Here is a 19,552-nt window from a genome sequence, read left to right on the forward strand (position 1 = left end):
GTTTGGGGCAGCCAGCTAGGTGTCACCTCCCCTGCTGGGAGGGAGCCAGCGGGTCTGGTTTTCCCCCAACTAGATTGCTTCTGCCATGGTGCTTGTCACCTTATACCTGAAGGCTCATTAGCATATCAAAAGAGCCATCCAGCATTTAGGCTGGTGCTCTCTCTCTGCTGAGAACAGACTGCAGCTGCCCCTACACACTCAACCCAGATTCTATCGATCTGAAGCGCGATCGATGCAGGGAATCGAGTGCGATCGCTTTTTCTTCACGGGCGGTTACAGGACGCGCCTGCGGCCCCACAACCGTCCGTGACAGCCCCCCCTGGGGAGAAGGCAGATAGACATGCATCAGCAAGATGTGTGTCGTTGCCGCTAACCTGCGATATCTGATCTAGTTCCCCGTTGGCGTTCTGGGGTCGGCTGCCCGCTGCGTGTCGGCCAACCTGGCTGACGGGTCTCGGGTTGCCGGTGCGGCGGGAAAACCTATTGGAGCCTGTGGCTCGGTTCCCCTGGACAGGTCGCGGTCTGCTACCCTCAGGGTTGACCCGACATGGACCGTTCTGGACAGGGCGTTTGCGCCACTGCAGTCGGACGTGGTGTCTGCCGGGACTGCTGACAACGGGCAGTGGGTTGGTTAGGTCAACAGCCAGCCCACGCAGGGTTCCCCTGCGTTTGCGCCACTGCAGTCGGACGTGGTGTCTGCCGGGACTGCTGACAACGGGCAGTGGGTTGGTTAGGTCAACAGCCAGCCCACGCAGGGTTCCCCTGCTAAGTGGCTGTGGACCTAAGGGAACCCCGCGGGAATCCCTGGACCTTCCCAGCTCCTGACAGATGGCACATGCTCTGCAGTAGTTTGCTACATCCCTGTTCATCCGGGGCCAATAAAACTGTTTCCGAATACCGGCAAGGGTCTTGCGGACCCCTGAGTGCCCTGTCAGAGGATTACCATGTGCGGATTTCAGCACATGTCCCCTGAACGCACTCGGGACCACAAGCCATTTGGTATTCGCGTGGGATCTACCTGTAGGGGGCTGTACAGACTCACTGTACAGTCTCCCACCTTCCCAGTACACCTTGAAAGCGGCCCCGTCTGCGAGGGGCTCAGCGGCTTGCTGCCTGAGCACCTCCAGGCTTGGGTCACTTTGTAGTGCGGCTGAGAATACGGCGCTGTCAGTTTCAGCCAACTGGCTCATGTCACACGAGGGCAGCGGCTGAAAGGTCTCATCCCTGCGGTCAGAGGAGGGGGAGGAGGCCGGAACCCCCTCCACCTGTTCTGAGCTCGGGTTCTGAGCAGTGCAGCTGCGCGGTACTGCTAGCACAGGTACACTGTCAGAATGGCACAGACGGACATTACTCAAATCATCATTGCATGCAGTAATGACATTGACAGGTATAGACATTTTTTCATTACAGACAGGTTGTACAGTAAACTCAGGTACAGTTACAGCATCATCACAACAGACAGTCTGTACATCAAACTCAGGTGCCTTTGAAGCAGGCACTATTGAACCTGGTACCCTTGAACTGGGCACATTCAACCCACCACCCCCTGGTGCTTCCCCAAGTGTATAAAGTACCTGGTGGTGGGCGGAGAGTCCGTATCCTTCCGTGAGCGACAAGGCGGTCGTGGCAGGTTCATAGTAGGACACAAGCTTGCCCAAATCAGTCCCCAGCAACACAGGGACTGGGAGATCATAACCCCAACAACCCTTTCTTGGATTCCTCCTACTCCCCAATCCAGCTTCACTCTTGCGTGGGCTATGTGAAAAAGGGTGCCCTCTACTCCAGTAAGGGCAAGGGATCGGCTGGAGCTGATGCTTTCCTTTGGCACAAGGTGTGAGTGAACTAACGTGATGTCAGCTCCGGTGTCTCGGAATCCGGTGACAACTTTGCCGTTCACTCTAACAAGTTGCTGCTGGTCGGTTCGGTCGCGGATTTCCTTTCCGCGGGCAAACAGGACAAAATCTGATGATCCAGGCTGTGGTTCGCTGGCGGGTTGCCTCTGCTGTGGGTGAGGTACAGGTGATGCAGATGATCCAGGTGCTGGTGGTGTCTGTCTCCGCTCCGGTCAGTCGAATTTCATGTGTCCGGGCTGGCGGCAGTAGTGACAGGTGACCTCTCCAGGCGCTGCAGGCCTGGGTGCAGAAGCTGTGCTGGATGGCCTCTGTGGCTGACGGCTCACAGGGGCAGGAGGGTCTGCCGAGGTATTGGGCTGACCTCCTCTCCAGCTGGATGGGACAGTTCTGCGGGTATCAGCCACCCGGGTAGTTGCAAAAGTCTCAGCAAGGTCTGCAGCGACAGTGGCTGACGCAGGCTTGCGCTCCAACACAAATTGTCGTACATCAGCAGGGCAAATGTTCAGAAATTGTTCCAGGACTATCAAGTCCTCCAGGACATCATAAGACCCTTTGGTGAGGCCTCGAGTCCACTGGCGGAGTGTGGTGAGCAAGCTGCTGACCACATCTCGGTACGAATCAGAAGACTTTTTCTGCCAGGCCCTGAACTTTTTCCGATAGGCTTCTGGCGTCAGCTGGTACTTAGTAATGATAGCGTCTTTTATAGCAGCATAATCATTATCCTTCTCCGCAGGCAATTCTGCGAAGGCATCAAGCGCTTTGTAGCGCAGCAAAGGTGTCAGATGTCTGGCCCACTGGTCTTGGGACAGACGATACTGACGGCATGCTTTTTCAAAAGACCGCAAAAACAAGTCAATGTCTGTGTCTTTCTCAATGTTAGCAAATTTAAATTTTGCACTTACGGTTGCTGCAGCTCCTTCAGCAGGGAGGCTGGGCGGTGAACTCCGGCTGGCCTGTTGAACCTTTGCCATGTTGAGCTCATGCTGTCGTCTCTCCCGCGCCTCTGCGGCATCCCTCTCCGTGTGGCGTTCAGCAGCAGCAGCAGCTGTGCGTTCTGCAGATTGGCGCTGCTCACGCATGTACTGCAGGTACTTGTCCAGGTCAGTCTCCATCAGCTTTTGTAATGCCTGCTGCATTACCGGGTCAGCACCCATGGACAGTCCAGTACTGGCCGGTTCCAGGCGAGTACTTTCAGAAACTCTGGGCTTGGGGTCCATACTGACAGTCTCTGGCGTAACTGTTGCAACAGGGCCCGCAGGATGCTCAACCTCTGTACGCCTAGGATCTTCAGCCTCTGGTTCCCCTCGATTGTCAGATGGGCTGGTATCCACCTCAGCGGACACTCCCGGCTCCCGCAGTTGCTGGGTATCCCATCTGGACAAGTCTGCTATCAGGTCCTGTTGTTTCCTGCAGCCGACGTCAATGCCTCTCGCTTGGCAAAGATTTTGCAGGTCCGACAGGCACATGTTCTGGTAATTCCCGGACATTTCCATGCCAAATAAAATAAAACTTTTGGGGAGGGGTACTGGGTACACAGTCTCTCTGTATATATAAAAAATATATTGCCTTCCAGCTACACCAACGAATTAGTTCGTTTCTTGATAGCGCTAGCGCTATCTTAGATACTTTCAGCACAACACAGATCCCAACCGCTGCCTAACACTGTCCTTATAGAGTATTCTCTTTTGTTCTTGTTTCATTATTTGACTGGGAGATATCTCCCAATATTCTTTGCACTGTCATATGATTTTGGGTATTCTACTAGCTGGATTCATTGGTTTGATTCTGCTTATACTGCTGTTCCTTTATTTCTTGTTAGAAAAAAATTAAAGTAAAGTAAAAGTCTGTGTGAAACTTTTTCAGCTTTGCATAGCATGGTGAAAAGATGGGCTCTCTTTAAGATTTGTATTGTTGTTTGTGTGTCTGTTGAGATTTTCCATAACGTTCGGGTACTGGGGCAAAGAGAATACCCAAGCAGCTCGGGGTGACCCAAAACTACTAGTAAAGTGTAGGGGACCAAAAGAGACTGAAAAGCCCTCCTACTAAAAAGCAATGCTTGGTGTCATTTGCCTTCTTAAAACAGAATGTATTTGGTACTGGAGCAGAAAGTTACAGGAACTGTGTAAGGTTGTCACTGAGAGTACTGTAGTTACGGTGAAATCTCTTAATGGGACATATATTTTGGTAATTGCTGTCAAAGGTAGATTTTTTTTGTGGACATTACTTTTAGCTTCCTGTGGTGTCTAAAGATCAGCAAAAGGAAGCACATCCATTCCATTTTTAAGATTTTTAGCACAAATTTGGCCATATACACTATTACCTCTCAGTTGTAAAAGTGATACTTTATTGAACATACAAATCTGCCAGTAAACACCTTACACGACCAAAACACAGACAGTAATAAAATCCATTTCTGCGCAGAAATAAAACATAACATATTATGTTTTATTTCTGCGCAGAAATGGATTTTATTACTGTCTGTGTTTTGGTCGTGTAAGGTGTTTACTGGCAGATTTGTATGTTCAATAAAGTATCACTTTTACAACTGAGAGGTAATAGTGTATATGGCCAAATTTGTGCTAAAAATCTTAAATATGTTAATACTGGCCACACTGATTCACCAGTTGTGTGTATATAGACTATAGTGAGTATTCTGAGCATATGTGTTGCAGCCTCATGGCAAAACCCTCAATCTTCTGACATCCATTCCATTTGTTTTCTTTACTTTACCTAAAAATGTGATATACAGGAAAATATTTGACGCATTGAATTAAAACCTCCATTCCTCTTGGAGCCCCAACATGACTACTAGAGCATCACAGGTTACAAGCAAATTGGCTTTTAGTTAGCATAGCTGTTGGTCTCTTTCTCTCTCTTGTGGGCACGTTACTGTATAATTGTAGGACGAGGAAGACAACTTACTTATACTAATTAAGGGCCATAAATGGCTTTAACCTTCTGCCACTTCTGTGTAAATATGTGCCCAATTAGAGCTGCAGCCATCACCAGCAGCATTGCTGTAGCCTGGAGTACTTCATGGATTCCCAAACAGAGGTGTGATACTGAAAAAATACTCAGACACAAACTGTTCCACTTGTTAACTGCGTGGTTCAATACAATTAGGTTTTGTACTCACATTTTTGCTGTATTTTATTTTAGCCAGCATACCCTCCGCAGCCAGGATATGGCGCACAGCAGTTTCCTGGTTTCAATGTAAGTTCTTATTATTGTTCTTTACTTCGTAAACTCTGTTTAGAAATTATCCATGTTTTCTGTATATAATGAAAGTTTAGTAAACTGCTGTAAGGCGCAGTGAGGTATTTGTCTATTAGCTAAGCCAAACATGTTTTTCCTGTTTGGTTAGGGCAAAGAATTATTCAAATGTTTACTAGTTCTTTATTTACATCTGGGTTTATAATGGATAATTCCCTGTTGCCCTTGTGGCTGTCCAAGGAAAGGAAACAGGAGAAAACTGCAACAGCAATAAACACAGTAAAATCTCATTATAGTGAACTCTGATACAGTAAACCTCTGAATATAGTAACCTCAGTCCTTGGGTCCCAGCAACTGTGTCTGTATACATAAACAATGTATGACCAATTCTGATATACCTAGTAAACTATTTTTCCTGGTCCTTTGGCGTTTACTATAAAGGAATTCTACTGTACTTGTTTCTTTTTTTAATCAGAAAAAAGTATTTATTGAACAATTTAAAGACAATAGCCACAGGTACAAGGTAACAAAAATGAAAACATAAAGCAAAGGACACTTATCATTCATTAAGAGCATTACAGACAATCACCAATACGAAATGACATAACCCTGCAAAGGTATCATCATACACTATGAGCCCGTAGCCAGGGGATGACTTACTGAAATTCGAATAATACCACAGTAGACATTGGACAGGGCCACCACCTAGCACACAGATGTATAGGGTTACATGAAACCCAAACCTATCAGGAGAGTACTCACTAACACTCCTCTGCTTCATCCAGCGACTGCCCTCCTCCCAACTATATAGCTGAGACGTCCTAGAACCCAAGACTATCTTTTATTAGGTCCCAATCAGCCAGTCCAGGTGTATCTAACCACTTACACCAAATCTTTCCAAATTTAGCAGTGCACTTCCTGAGCAAATAAACTATCTTTTCTTGTTTAAGTGTGCTATTGATAGAAACTGTGTCCATTAGGGATTCAGATTGCAATACACTGCCAGTGGCCCTTACCGCTTAATCTAAAACTGAACCAAAATGTAGCATTTATCCAGCATAAATGAAGCAAATAAATGTGCACTTTACTGGCTAGGTAGCATCATGTGATGTTACAGGCCAATCGAGTGGGAGAATGTCTCCCCTCTCATTGATCATTAATATTTTGGAGGTTTAAAGCGGTATAAAACCCTGACATAATATTCAATAAAAACATGTTTTCCTACTTTTTATATGCCATACGGTTATCATATTTGCTTTTGTGCATAAGAATTATTATTCATTTAGAAATTACAAGTTCCCAAAGTACACTTTTTTTGCTCTGAGAGCTGCCTTTGCATTTTATTCATAACTGATTTATTCATCTTGAATTTTAAGCAGAAATGCTTTCTGAGTGTCTGTCTGTGTTCAGGAGAGTCTGCACAGTCAGAGAATGTGTCACATTCCTCACTTGATACAATTGAGTAAACACAAGATAACATTATCTCCAGTTCGGATGCGTCCAGATTTCTCTGCAGGGAACTTGTAAGTCCTGTGTTTAACTAATTGAAAGCTGTTCTAGTAAAAATAAAATGGAGGTAGTATATAATGTGCTGTAAATAATCTTTTAGAGCAAAGAAGAAATGCTGGGTTTCATTCTGCTTTAAAGACTTGTAGCCTGTGGAGACAAGTCTCTAATGAGACTCTCTTGTAATATAGTTATTTGTATTTCTATCTATAAACAAAAAAAAGTTTGCCTTCTTTTATTTAATTTTTCTTTTTATTCTTTCAGCCAAATCAGTTTCCTTCTGGAAATTTCGTAAGTATATATATATTAGATTAGAACTCAGTAGCTACCCACCTAACCTTATGCATACGCATTCAAGCTGAAGCTGGCTCAGTTATTGGGTAAGCAGGTAGCATGCCCATAGTTGTATAGCTGAGCCCCCACACACCGGACTACAAGTCAGCCTCTGCTTGTGTAGTATTGGGTGTGGCATTGGGAACCACTGAGAGCTAGTTTTGGAAACCGCTAATACTGTAGTATTGGGAACAGCTAAGATACTTTGCAGAACCTTCAAACGTCCAGGCTTCTGGTAAGAGTCCTGAGTTGAGGCTGACACATGCAGTATACCACCCATGGGGGTTAGAAGGGATAGATAGACAGACAGACAGACAGACAGATTGTATAGACACACATACATACTGTACATACAGTCATTCAAGATAAAGTAAATCACACGAAACTGGTAAATTGCAGCCTGTGATGGCAAAAATAAATATTTATCTTGAAATAACCGTATATAATTATGTACAGTAAACTAACATTACTACACTCTGACCTGCTCATGGCATGTCCAGTTTTTTTTTATAGCACTTGCTTCACCAATGGTTCTTGGTTACTGTAAGGCTTGGTGGTGTATTCTCCACAGTCAGCATGCAACGCATGAGCTGGCGTGGAGGAGGTACACACACTAGCACCAGGAAACAGGCTATCCCTAGTATAGTGGAGGGGAGGACTGACTCCAATAGGAGATTGTGGCGCACAGAGCCGGTGCAGATCTGACAGCCACAAACAATGCTTTCGTTATAACGTCTCAGCGCAAAGTAGCGCTGAGCGCACAAACCAGAACTGAGGAGATCAGGACAGGTAGACAGAATGAACGCTTGCTAGCAAGCGGCTACTTAGTGACAGCAAGCGTCCAAAACCAGACAGACTGGAATGAGGCAGCCAATGCGATGCGGCGATGGCGTGCCTCACAAAGACAGGACAGGACAGTCAGAAAATAGCAGGATTAAGATAGATGAACGTAACACAGATAAATATACAATAAGTATGTTTTCCTAGCGTATTACAATTACAGCTATCAATGAAACTATTTGTTACGTCTGACTAACATATGTATATATCGGCAATGAACCGATATATGACATAAGCAGGAACGCTGACTAGGAATGGAGTAACAGGGAACAGGACTCAGAAGGATTCGCTATCTCTTCGCAGGGATGAACGCAATCCACAAACAGTAACAGAACAGGATTCAGAAGGATTCGTTATCTCTTCGCAGAGATGAACGCAATCCACAAACGGTAACAGGACAGGATTCAGAAGGATTCGTTATCTCTTCGCAGAGATGAACGCAATCCACAAACAGAACCAGGAACAGGATAACTAGCTCAGCACGGGTGTTCACGGTACGCGCAAACTACCAAAACGTGCTGGAAACTGACTAACTGAACACAGGATATAAACAGTTCGTGTACGTATACATCAGCGACACTGATGTATCACGTAACACAAATACAAGGAAAATAATAAACGTGCTGGTATGCATATATATTGGCAATGAACCAATATATGATGCAAAACCAGCAAAGTATCTTTATAACAAGAAACACGATCGGGGGCTAAAGCGACAGCAAGGCAGGCTTAAGCTGAAGCTATGAAAACCCAAGGAAACCCTGCAGGAAGCAGATCTTTATACTGAGGTCATCCAATGGGAGCAGACATGCAGATTCCCACACAGGTGAATGATAATCAGTCACAAGCTGACAGCAGGGAAAGACAGACAAATCTATGCAGCTTGCATGGAAATAGATCAGAACTGCCTGAGCTGCAGCACTACTACTTCCAGTAATAGCTGCTGCAGCAGCGATCATTACAGTACCCCCGCCTTTAAAAGCGGATTCCAGACGCTTTTCAAAACCGAAATTCCCAACAAAACAGTCCGACTGAAAATTCATGATGACCGGGACAGCCCGGCAAGACCGAATTCCAGAATCAGTCCCCACAAGACTGGACCCATCAGAACCAGAACCTACAGAACCATGCCCATCAGTACTACAAGCCCCAATGTGACACCCATCAGAACCATGATTTCCAGAAGAAAGCCCTCCGAAATTCCCTGAGCGATACCCACCGCCTTCCAGGAACCGTTCAGAAACGCCAAAGCCTTTGCAATGCCCACCGGTACTGTCTTTACCAACACAAAACCCACTGTTGAACCAGTTCAAGGCACCAGGACAAGTTTTCTCAGAGACCTCCCAGAACACCTTGAAGCTCCAAAGAGATCCCCATAGGTCAGAATGCCCCTTAGGCTCACATGGAGAACTATCAAGAACCCCTATGGAACCTAGGGCAATTCCCAAGTCAGGGCCACAAGGACAAACATCAATATCAGGGCTTTCAGGGACCAGAACCATCTCTGGGCATGCAGGCAGACTGGCAACATCAGAACGTGTTCCCACTAAGGAAGCATCAGAGCACGCTAACACCTTAGACACACTTGGGCATTCTGGCACACAAAGAACATCTGGGCACACCGGCACAAGAGAAACCTCTGGGCATGTCAAGGAACTGTGAGCCTCAGGGTCAGCCAAGACAGGACCAAAACCAGGACTGGCCAAAAAAAAATCATCATGACTAAACTTCGCAACTACTGGACTTTTACACGAGAATGCTGGATCAGACTTAGATGTCGCTGATTCCAGCAAAGTCAGTAACAAATCAGATTCAGGGGCACTAACAAGACAGGACAAATCTTCAGATGTATGCACTGAACCAGATAGGGACTCCACAACTACCTCTGGACTGGGCAGAGACTCATTTAATACACTGGATTGGAGCTCATGAGGCGCTGCAGAACAAGTCAGTGTTGCAGCAGCCCCCACTGGACTAGGCAAAACTGAGGAATTCCCTGGACAGGAAGGGGACTCTGGAACCTCTGCCACAGCGGCCAGAGAACCAGAATCTTTCAGGATACAGGGCTGGGTTTCAGGAACACTCATCAGACCGGACTGAAATTCTGAGATTTCTATTATTTTGACCAGAGAATCAGAATTATCCATGTTACAGGGCAAGACTTCTGAAACATTCAGAGGACAGGGCTGGAGTTCCTCGGCTGTTACAACACTGGAGAGGGACTCAACATTGGTTAAATCAGACTGTGTACAGGGCAAGGTATCTGACACACTTGCTGACGAGTACAATATTTCAATGGCTTCTGCTTTGCTGGGCAGAAATTCATCAAGTTTTATTAGAGCAGACTGTAATTCCAAAACAGCTGCTAGACAAGTGAATATTACTGCAACACCAACTGAGGTAAGCAGTGCTTCAGCCTCCTCTGCTAGAGGGTTTAAAGTATCCAAAGTACTGGGTGAAGCATAAGACTCTGCGACCACAGCTTCACTGGACAGGATCACTGAACAGTCCATATTGCAGGGCAAAACCATGGAAGCACCTGCTGGACAGCATAATGATTCTGTGACCTGAGTTTCATTGGAGAGATCTACTGCACAATTCATGGTACAGGGCAAATTTATTGGAAAATTTTCTGAACAAGGTAATAATTCTGCGATTTCAGGTTCACATAGCAGATGCTCTGAGCTATTCACGAAACTAGAGCGAGGTGTAGAAACAGGAAGATCAAGACACAATGTTTGCGCATCTGAATCACCATTCATTTGTAAAATTGGAAAATTCAGATGCTGGGGTTCTGAGTTTACTAGACGGGATTGCTGGGACTCGGAAACTGATGTAGTGCATCTATTGGCATCTGCTGGATCAGACAGGAGTTGAACTTTATTAACACAGGTAATTTCTGCAGAAGTGTTTGCAGAGACAGGCAAGATTTTTCTGGTGTCTGTTTCACTAAACAAAGAGTCATGAGTACTGGCTAGGCTGGACTCGGAAGTCAGCAGGACCTCTGGATTCTCTGCTGAGAAATTTGCGCAGGGCAAGTTTAAGAATGTATCAGTGGCTTCTGTTTTACTGGGAAGTAACACTGAGTTATCCATGGTACAGGGTGGAATTGCAGGAACTTCAATTTCACACAAAAAGAGCTCCGAATCACCTGCTGAATCAGCCAAAGGTGCTGAAGCAGGCGGGTCAGAACGCCAAATTTGCGAATTCGGAGTCACATAAAAATCATCCAAAATCAGTTCCCACACATCAATCAAGGGAGCCACACAGTCATACCTACACACACCAGCCTCTATTAGGTTATAGGCTGACTTAATGCATGCATTCAATACCATTTCACTTTTTGCACTGTAAAATTGACAAAATGAACTTGAATCATTCTTCCATTCACAGACCAGGGCTTCCATCTCTCCCCTCTCGAATGGAGGATCCCATGCATACTTAACAGCGAAACATTTAGGCTGATCACAGTCTGCAGATATGATTGTGGCAGGCACATGTATAGGGTTAATTAGCAGGTGATTGGCAGATTCCTTATTCTTAAGAATCTGCAATACCTGTAGCAAGTGTTGAACTGTAGTGTATGCAAACTTCCCTTGGTTCACAAATAAGTTGATTTGTTCAATACTCTGTAATATCTCATCATAATCATACTCAGATAATTCTTTTAAACAAAAATCTTTATTTTCCCTAGCCAGGGAGGAAAGTTCATTAGTAGTTTCATAAGTCCATTTAACTCCCCTGAAAGACAATTGCATTTCATTATCTGTTAATGGCAGAATCTCATTATAGGTCTCAGTCGCTAAGGATAACGATTCTGCAGATTGGACACGTTTCTTAGAACGTTTGCGTTTTGCCTTTGACCTTGCGGTTTTTGGTGATTTATTCAAAGCTGCAGGAAAATTATCAGTAACACTTTCTGCTTGCTGCTCATTCTTGCAAGCAATTGAAGGAGCAGCTGATTGGCCTGCTGCCAGGAGTTCATTAAGAGGAAAAGGCAATGGATCTATGCGCAACCAGTTATGGATCACAAACGCTAGAAATTCCAGCGGTCTATCTTTCAAATCGGAATGATTGAGAACATCAAATGCCCACTGGAATAATTCCCCTTTAAACAAAATATAACTTAGTTGGAGTGCCCAGGTTGAAACAGGAGTCACTTGGAGATCAGGATTGGCCAGGAACCTGGCACATTCAGAGAAAAACTCATTTTCTGTTTCAGAGCTAAGTTCTTCAAATTTCTTAAAGGAACAGGAACCATAATTAACAGTGTCATACTTTCTGGGAATCCCCCCCACAATGGGGATTGGTAATGGGGTTTTCATAATGTAAGGCTTGGTGGTGTATTCTCCACAGTCAGCATGCAACGCATGAGCTGGCGTGGAGGAGGTACACACACTAGCACCAGGAAACAGGCTATCCCTAGTATAGTGGAGGGGAGGACTGACTCCAATAGGAGATTGTGGCGCACAGAGCCGGTGCAGATCTGACAGCCACAAACAATGCTTTCGTTATAACGTCTCAGCGCAAAGTAGCGCTGAGCGCACAAACCAGAACTGAGGAGATCAGGACAGGTAGACAGAATGAACGCTTGCTAGCAAGCGGCTACTTAGTGACAGCAAGCGTCCAAAACCAGACAGACTGGAATGAGGCAGCCAATGCGATGCGGCGATGGCGTGCCTCACAAAGACAGGACAGGACAGTCAGAAAATAGCAGGATTAAGATAGATGAACGTAACACAGATAAATATACAATAAGTATGTTTTCCTAGCGTATTACAATTACAGCTATCAATGAAACTATTTGTTACGTCTGACTAACATATGTATATATCGGCAATGAACCGATATATGACATAAGCAGGAACGCTGACTAGGAATGGAGTAACAGGGAACAGGACTCAGAAGGATTCGCTATCTCTTCGCAGGGATGAACGCAATCCACAAACAGTAACAGAACAGGATTCAGAAGGATTCGTTATCTCTTCGCAGAGATGAACGCAATCCACAAACGGTAACAGGACAGGATTCAGAAGGATTCGTTATCTCTTCGCAGAGATGAACGCAATCCACAAACAGAACCAGGAACAGGATAACTAGCTCAGCACGGGTGTTCACGGTACGCGCAAACTACCAAAACGTGCTGGAAACTGACTAACTGAACACAGGATATAAACAGTTCGTGTACGTATACATCAGCGACACTGATGTATCACGTAACACAAATACAAGGAAAATAATAAACGTGCTGGTATGCATATATATTGGCAATGAACCAATATATGATGCAAAACCAGCAAAGTATCTTTATAACAAGAAACACGATCGGGGGCTAAAGCGACAGCAAGGCAGGCTTAAGCTGAAGCTATGAAAACCCAAGGAAACCCTGCAGGAAGCAGATCTTTATACTGAGGTCATCCAATGGGAGCAGACATGCAGATTCCCACACAGGTGAATGATAATCAGTCACAAGCTGACAGCAGGGAAAGACAGACAAATCTATGCAGCTTGCATGGAAATAGATCAGAACTGCCTGAGCTGCAGCACTACTACTTCCAGTAATAGCTGCTGCAGCAGCGATCATTACAGTTACACAGTGTGCTGATATTCACACTTGTTATAGATTAGCTTTACTATTTACTGTTTTATTTACTTTATTATATTTTCCCATACTGTATTGCTGTATTGATCCATGCTTACAGAGCATTTATTACAACAAGGTGTCTTTTACTAATCTTGACAAACTGCATTTTTAAAGAGTAAACTGTTCTTTACGCTGTCTAATTCACACTGATAATATTAATAGTTTTTGTCCCATAACTATACATATCTGTCACCACCTAAAGTTCCTGCCTATTAATTGTCTATTAAATTAATTATAGCTGAGTCTCAGGTTCATCTATAACAACACCAGCAACCTTTCCATCCATTATTTTCATGGCAACCTACAAATGGTATTATTAGAGCCTTAACTGCCAATGAGTGAAAGCTGTGCAGACAAAGCGATCAGTGCCATGAAATACTTGATAACATGATAGGTGTGGTACTTTTTGTCTTAGGCTTCTTTCATGTGGGAGACTGAACTGTGCCCTTGTTGGGCACAAACATCTTTTGGCTGCAATTTCATGCAGTCGAAAGGCATAATTTATAACACCATACAAGTCATCCTTTAATACACGGTGGTGTTACCTAGCAGGAAAAAAGTGGCATGTCGCTTCTGAGTGTGACCGCGGCTGCCTACAGATGTGGCTCTGCAGGGGGCCGCCTATCCGACACCTGTGCTAGCAAGAGACCTAGGTGCTTCTTACAGACGGTGTATTCACCGCCTTCAGACTCACATGTGAAATAGGCTTTAAATAGACAGGTCAGTTTTAATAGATTATTTACACCCTCAGTCGCCTATTAATTTCATAACTTGTCACTGACTCGAAATAAGTATGCAAATGACTCTTTGGCAGCATGCTTGCTTGTGGTCATTGACTACAAGGATGCATTGAACCCATAGGATCAGTATCATTACCACAGTACAAATAACATTTTTAAAAGGCTCCAGCATCAGTTTAAGTTAAAACTCCATTTTGTTATATTGAATTGGGCATTGTTTGTATTCTAAACTTCTAAAACATTTTTTACATTTAGTCAGTTCCATATCAGACTCCCATCCATGGTGGCCTGCATCCCAACAGAGTTATTGTGATCCGTGGAGCAGTTACTGGACATCCTAAGAGGTAATAGGCTGTGTGCTAATCTGTGCTGCAACTGCGTGAGTGACAGTGACATCTTGCATTAAAGGAAACATCCGGGGATTAAAAAGAAAAGATCTACTTACCCAGGGCTTCCTCCAGCCCCTGGCAGCCGTCCTGAGCCCTCTCCGCAGCTCCGCTTCCAGCCAATGGCCCGGGGTCCCCTCCGGTGCAGATGGCAACTTTGTCAGGTCGGCATCTATTGCGCCTGCACAAGCACCACTGGTGATCGCGCTCACGTGGTCTGGAGCGTTCTGCGAAGACGCAGTACTACTCCAGACCACTATTCCTTACAATATCCCTTCTTTGTTTTACACATTTTCCAGGTTTGCTGTCAACCTAAAATACCATGGTGGAACTGCATTTCACTTCAATCCGAGGTTTGATGAGCACGCTATTGTGCGCAACAGTTTACTGAACAGCTCTTGGGGAAGTGAGGAGCGTGACCTGCCCAGATGTGGAATGTGCTTCTCTCCTGGCCAAAGCTTTGTGGTAAGTCTAATGGAAGCAAGTGAGGCAGTGTTACTATGAGAACACAATCACAGCCATATCAGAACATACCGCTATAGTTGCTTTTGTTGGAAATAGTTCCTAGTTTAACTTCAGTTTTGGGGTTTTATCTGTTTTTTGAGAACATGAGAAAGAGTTTTTTTTTAACTTCACTCACTAATATCCTGTCATCCACTTTCTTATGGATATTCATAGTAACCTTTATTATAGTTAAATGATACATTTCATGTTAACTCCATCATATTGGATAAGAACTATGTTATTATGAATAGGAGCTTCCTATGCATTGGTGATATAACCAGACACTTATCTGGCTTTCAGTTGTTATGGAAATGTACAGGGATAGGGAGACTGTTGTAGCCAACCCCCTTGCAAAAGATTCTAGTATACAAATGTGTATACAGTTGTGTAGCTATAAAGATGGTGGTAAAAGCTTAACTGATCTGAAAATTGGACTGGGTAAATCCTAATAACAGCTTGATACGTAAATATGAACAGTGGACAAAATGGCTTTTTTTGCAAGTCACATATGCTTGTCAAACTGCTGCATAGTTAAAGGGCCATAATGGCGAACAATTGTAAAATTTTAATTATGTGCAAACATATACAAATAAGTACATTTCTTTCCAGAGTAAAATGAGCCATAAATGACTTTTCTATTATGTTGCTGTCACTTACAGTAGGTATTAGAAATCTGACAGAAGTGACAGGTTTTGGACTAGTCCATCTCTTCATAGGGGATTCTCAGGGATTTATTTATTTTCAAAAACACCTAGTGAATGGCAGTTGCTCTGTCCAACAGGCCAAAAAACTGTGTAGTGAGCAGGGAAGCTGGCCAGCATCATTGTTTAAATCCTTTTTAGGGAATATCTTTATAAAGTATAAAAGCCTTGCTGGGAATCCCCTATGAAGCGATGGGCTAGTCCAAAACCTGTCACTTCTGTCAGATTTCTACTACCTACTGTGAGTGACAGCAACATAGGAGAAAAGTCATTTATGGCTCATTTTACTCTGGGAAAAAAATGTACCTCTTATTTGTTTATGTTTGCACATACCGTATATCCAAATTTTTGGACCCCAAAAAGTGGCCCAAACGTGGGTGTCTCGGCTTATACACAAGTCACCTCCAAAGGGAACCCACCCTAGTGCACCACCACCCTCACGGGCATGCTGTGATGAAGCTGTGCGGGCTGAGGGCGTCCATCCTGCCCCCCGAGTGGAGCGGCATGTGTGTAAAGTTATTACTGAGCGCACCCAGATTGTCCCGACAGCAACATGTAGTTAGGTGAGGCCTCGCTGTATTGCTCTCACCTATTTGCTGCACAGACTTCCCCTGTAAAGTGTGCTCCATGGCTGTCTCCTCTCCTCCTCAGCCCCCCTCGTGCCGCTCTCCCCGTTGCCGGGTCTCGGTAAGCTGCGCGGCTCCAGCATTCTCCTCTGTCTGTCGCAGTTATGATGCCCTCTAATGGCGTCACTATAGGAGTCATAGTACTGTGACAGACAGAGAAGGATGCTGGAGCTGCGCAGTTTACCGAGATCCCACAACGGACCAAGCGGGGAGAGCGGCACGAGGGGGCTGGAGAGGAAAGGAGACACCTCTGGAGCAACCTTTACAGGGCAAGTCTGTGCAGCAGCCAATAGGTGAGAGCAATACAGCGAGTCCTCACCTAAGTAACTACATGTTGCTGTCCGGACAATCCGGGTGCGCTCAGTAACAACTTTACATGCATAACACATTTAATTCCACTCGGGGTCGGTAGGGCCACCCTCAGCCCGCACAGGGTGCACTTAACTATATTAACACATGCCACTCTGCTTGGGGGGTCATGATGGATGGCAGTGTAGTGTCAGAAAAGGCTACCTAATCAGATTTAGCTACAAGTACGAGTTAGAATAAACTACCATTACAGAAGAGTAATCCCTAACTTTCTGCCTCTTGCACACTTGTGTTCTGATGACAATGGCCTCAATTCACTAAGCTTATCTCCTGTCTTTAACCACTTGAGGACCCAGCCTTTACCCCCCCTTAAGGACCAGCGCTGTTTTTTGTGATCTGTGCTGGGTGGGCTCTGCAGCCCCCAGCAGAGATCAGGTTGCATGCAGAGCGATCAGATCGCCCCCCTTTTTTCCCCCCTATGGGGATGATGTGCAAGGGGGGGTTTGATCGCTCCGGTCGGCAGGCATGTTGCGGGGGGGGGCACCTCAAAGCCCCCCTCCGCGGTGAAATTCCCCCCCTCCCTCTCCTACCTGTCCCCCTTGGTGATAGGAGGCTGCACAGGACGCTATCCGTCCTGTGCAGCCTGTGACAGGATGTCCTCTGTCACATGGTGGCGATCCCCGGCCGCTGTTTGCCTGGGGATCGCCGATCTGCCTTACGGCACTCCTGCGTAGCAGCGCTGTTCAATGTAAACAAAGGAGACATACGTCTCCTGCGTTTACAGTTAGTCTGCGAGCCGCGATCAGCGGCTCGCAGGCTATTCACGGAGACCTGCTCCGTGATCTAACAGGAAACGGCCGCTCGCGCGTGCGGCCTTTCCTGCTTAATTAGGGAGGCACCTGGTGACGCAGATGTGCATTGCTGGTCCTCCAGCTACCACTTTGACGTCGCACGGTACGAGTATGCGGTCGGCAAGTGGTTAATAACGTTTCTAGAGTTATCACCATGGTGATGAGGCATGTAGTATTCAGGAAACATTTTACCTCAGGCAAACCTAAAGGTAACTCTTCTGTCTTTAAGTTAACTCTTCAATTCTTAAAATATCTCCAGAATTGTAAAGTTAAAGACAGGCTGTTAATAAACTGCATGTGAAAATAACTACAGAGGAGGTAACTTAAAGTGAATGGGAACCGCATTTAAAAAAATGAGATAGATACTTACCCAAGGAGAGGGAAGGCTCTGGGTCCTATAGAGCCTTCCCTCTCCTCTCCTGGTCCCCTCGTTCCAGTGCTGGCTCGCCCAGAAGCAGTATTTGACTAAATTAGTCAAATACTGCTTTACCCGGTCGAAGGAGGCTTCAGAAGTCTTCAGGGAGCCCGAGTGCTCCTGAAGAAGGGCAGCCCTGTACTGCGCCTGCGCAAGCACGCTCTCTTGCACCCTCATGCCTGTGCAGTATGGAGAACTCTCCCTGGGGCAGGCTGTGGATTGCACTTGACTGGAGACTGATTGCCTGCTGGCTGGAGACCAGTCAGCTGTGTCCCCAGTGCTCTGTTGCTGTGTCCTGCATGTCATTCCCTGTGCTTTTCCTGCATATCTGTGTGCTGCTACTAGTGTGTATAAATGGGCAGTGTGGAATGCAGTCAGAGGCTTATATACGAGTCTGTATTTTTTCCCAGCTTTAAAGGTAGGGGGGGGGGGTGGTCGGCTTATACTAGGATCAGCTCATACACAAGTATATACGGGTATTTTAAATTTTACAATTTTTCGACATAATGCCCCTTCAACTCCCTGCCTTCAGTGACTGTGTGACTGCCACCAGAGTATTAAGAATAAGAGAGGCCAGACTTTCTTAACATTGCTGTAGAAAACATGAGTGAGGCCAGTGACAGATGCAGGGTGTGGAAACAGTTTAGACATTTGTTTCTCTAGCTGCACAGTTCGCTGCTCACCTCATCCGCATTCAGTTTATGAACAGGACAATCACTACACTGCCTGCTCTAGACTTATAGTTCACAGGAGGTGGGATTTCAGCCAGTGCATTGTCTTGAATATCTATGCATAGGTACACAGCGGCAAGTAAGCACAGCTAGAAAATGTATACATTTTAAAATGTAAATTTGACCAGTATTTGAGGGGAATGAATTTAATTACATTTATAGTAAGTGAGGCCAAGAAATGCAGCAAAGGTTAAAACGTTTTACAATACCACAGATCCTATCTAAACATTGGATGCACTTTATACATTATATATGTAGTTGAAATCTTTGTGTATTGAAAATCAAGTTAATTTACATATCTACTTCTGTCCATAGATGGAAATAATTTGTGAGCACCATGCTTTCAGAGTGAACGTGAATGGAAACCATATGTGCAACTATAATCACCGTGTTCCCCATCTTCAGCAGATAGACAGTCTGACAATAGAGGGCGATGTTGTGCTGCAACATGTTCAGGTTTAGGAACTGATGTCTTTGGGAGTGAGTTACATAGTGCTGATCACTGATGAGAACCCAAGTTCTGCCAACCAGTCTATGCAGAATAATTTTAAAAAAAACTCATCACAGTTCTGTCCTTCATTGGGGAAATGTCTTTAGTACACAGGCTCAGCTGACTGCTCTTTACAGGGGATCTCCATTAGTAAATTATCCATTCAGTCTATTATTCCTAAACCATTTTTATATACAATATTAGTATAATGAAGATAGTAAAGGCAACAAACATACTTGGTAAGCATTTTTAAATATGAAAATGAATTTTCATTTGCAAGATGATTAAAATGTCTCTCATTCATAAATTTAAATAAATTATTTTGGTGTTAGTGTTTTGTTTTTTTCGTTTTTTGAATTGTTGAAAAAAAACCCTTTGGACTTTTGTAATTTGTATCTTTCAGGAATCAA

The 19,552-nt window shown here is 44.9% G+C and overlaps 1 protein-coding gene across 1 annotated transcript in view; it reads left to right on the plus strand.

Annotated features, from left to right (window-relative positions):
* LOC137546246 (galectin-9-like) overlaps window positions 1-19,473 on the plus strand; it is a 47,737-nt gene extending 28,264 nt beyond the window's left edge. The window contains exons 6-10 of the mRNA XM_068268490.1: window positions 5,013-5,066; window positions 6,837-6,863; window positions 14,385-14,473; window positions 14,815-14,980; window positions 18,968-19,473. Of these exons, the coding sequence (XP_068124591.1) occupies window positions 5,013-5,066; window positions 6,837-6,863; window positions 14,385-14,473; window positions 14,815-14,980; window positions 18,968-19,114 (483 nt within the window). The 3' untranslated portion in view covers window positions 19,115-19,473. The remainder of the gene's footprint in view (window positions 1-5,012; window positions 5,067-6,836; window positions 6,864-14,384; window positions 14,474-14,814; window positions 14,981-18,967) is intronic.
* Window positions 19,474-19,552: the final 79 nt, after the last annotated feature.

This window comes from Hyperolius riggenbachi, chromosome 2, assembly GCF_040937935.1.
Source record: "Hyperolius riggenbachi isolate aHypRig1 chromosome 2, aHypRig1.pri, whole genome shotgun sequence".
Taxonomy (NCBI): domain Eukaryota; kingdom Metazoa; phylum Chordata; class Amphibia; order Anura; family Hyperoliidae; genus Hyperolius; species Hyperolius riggenbachi.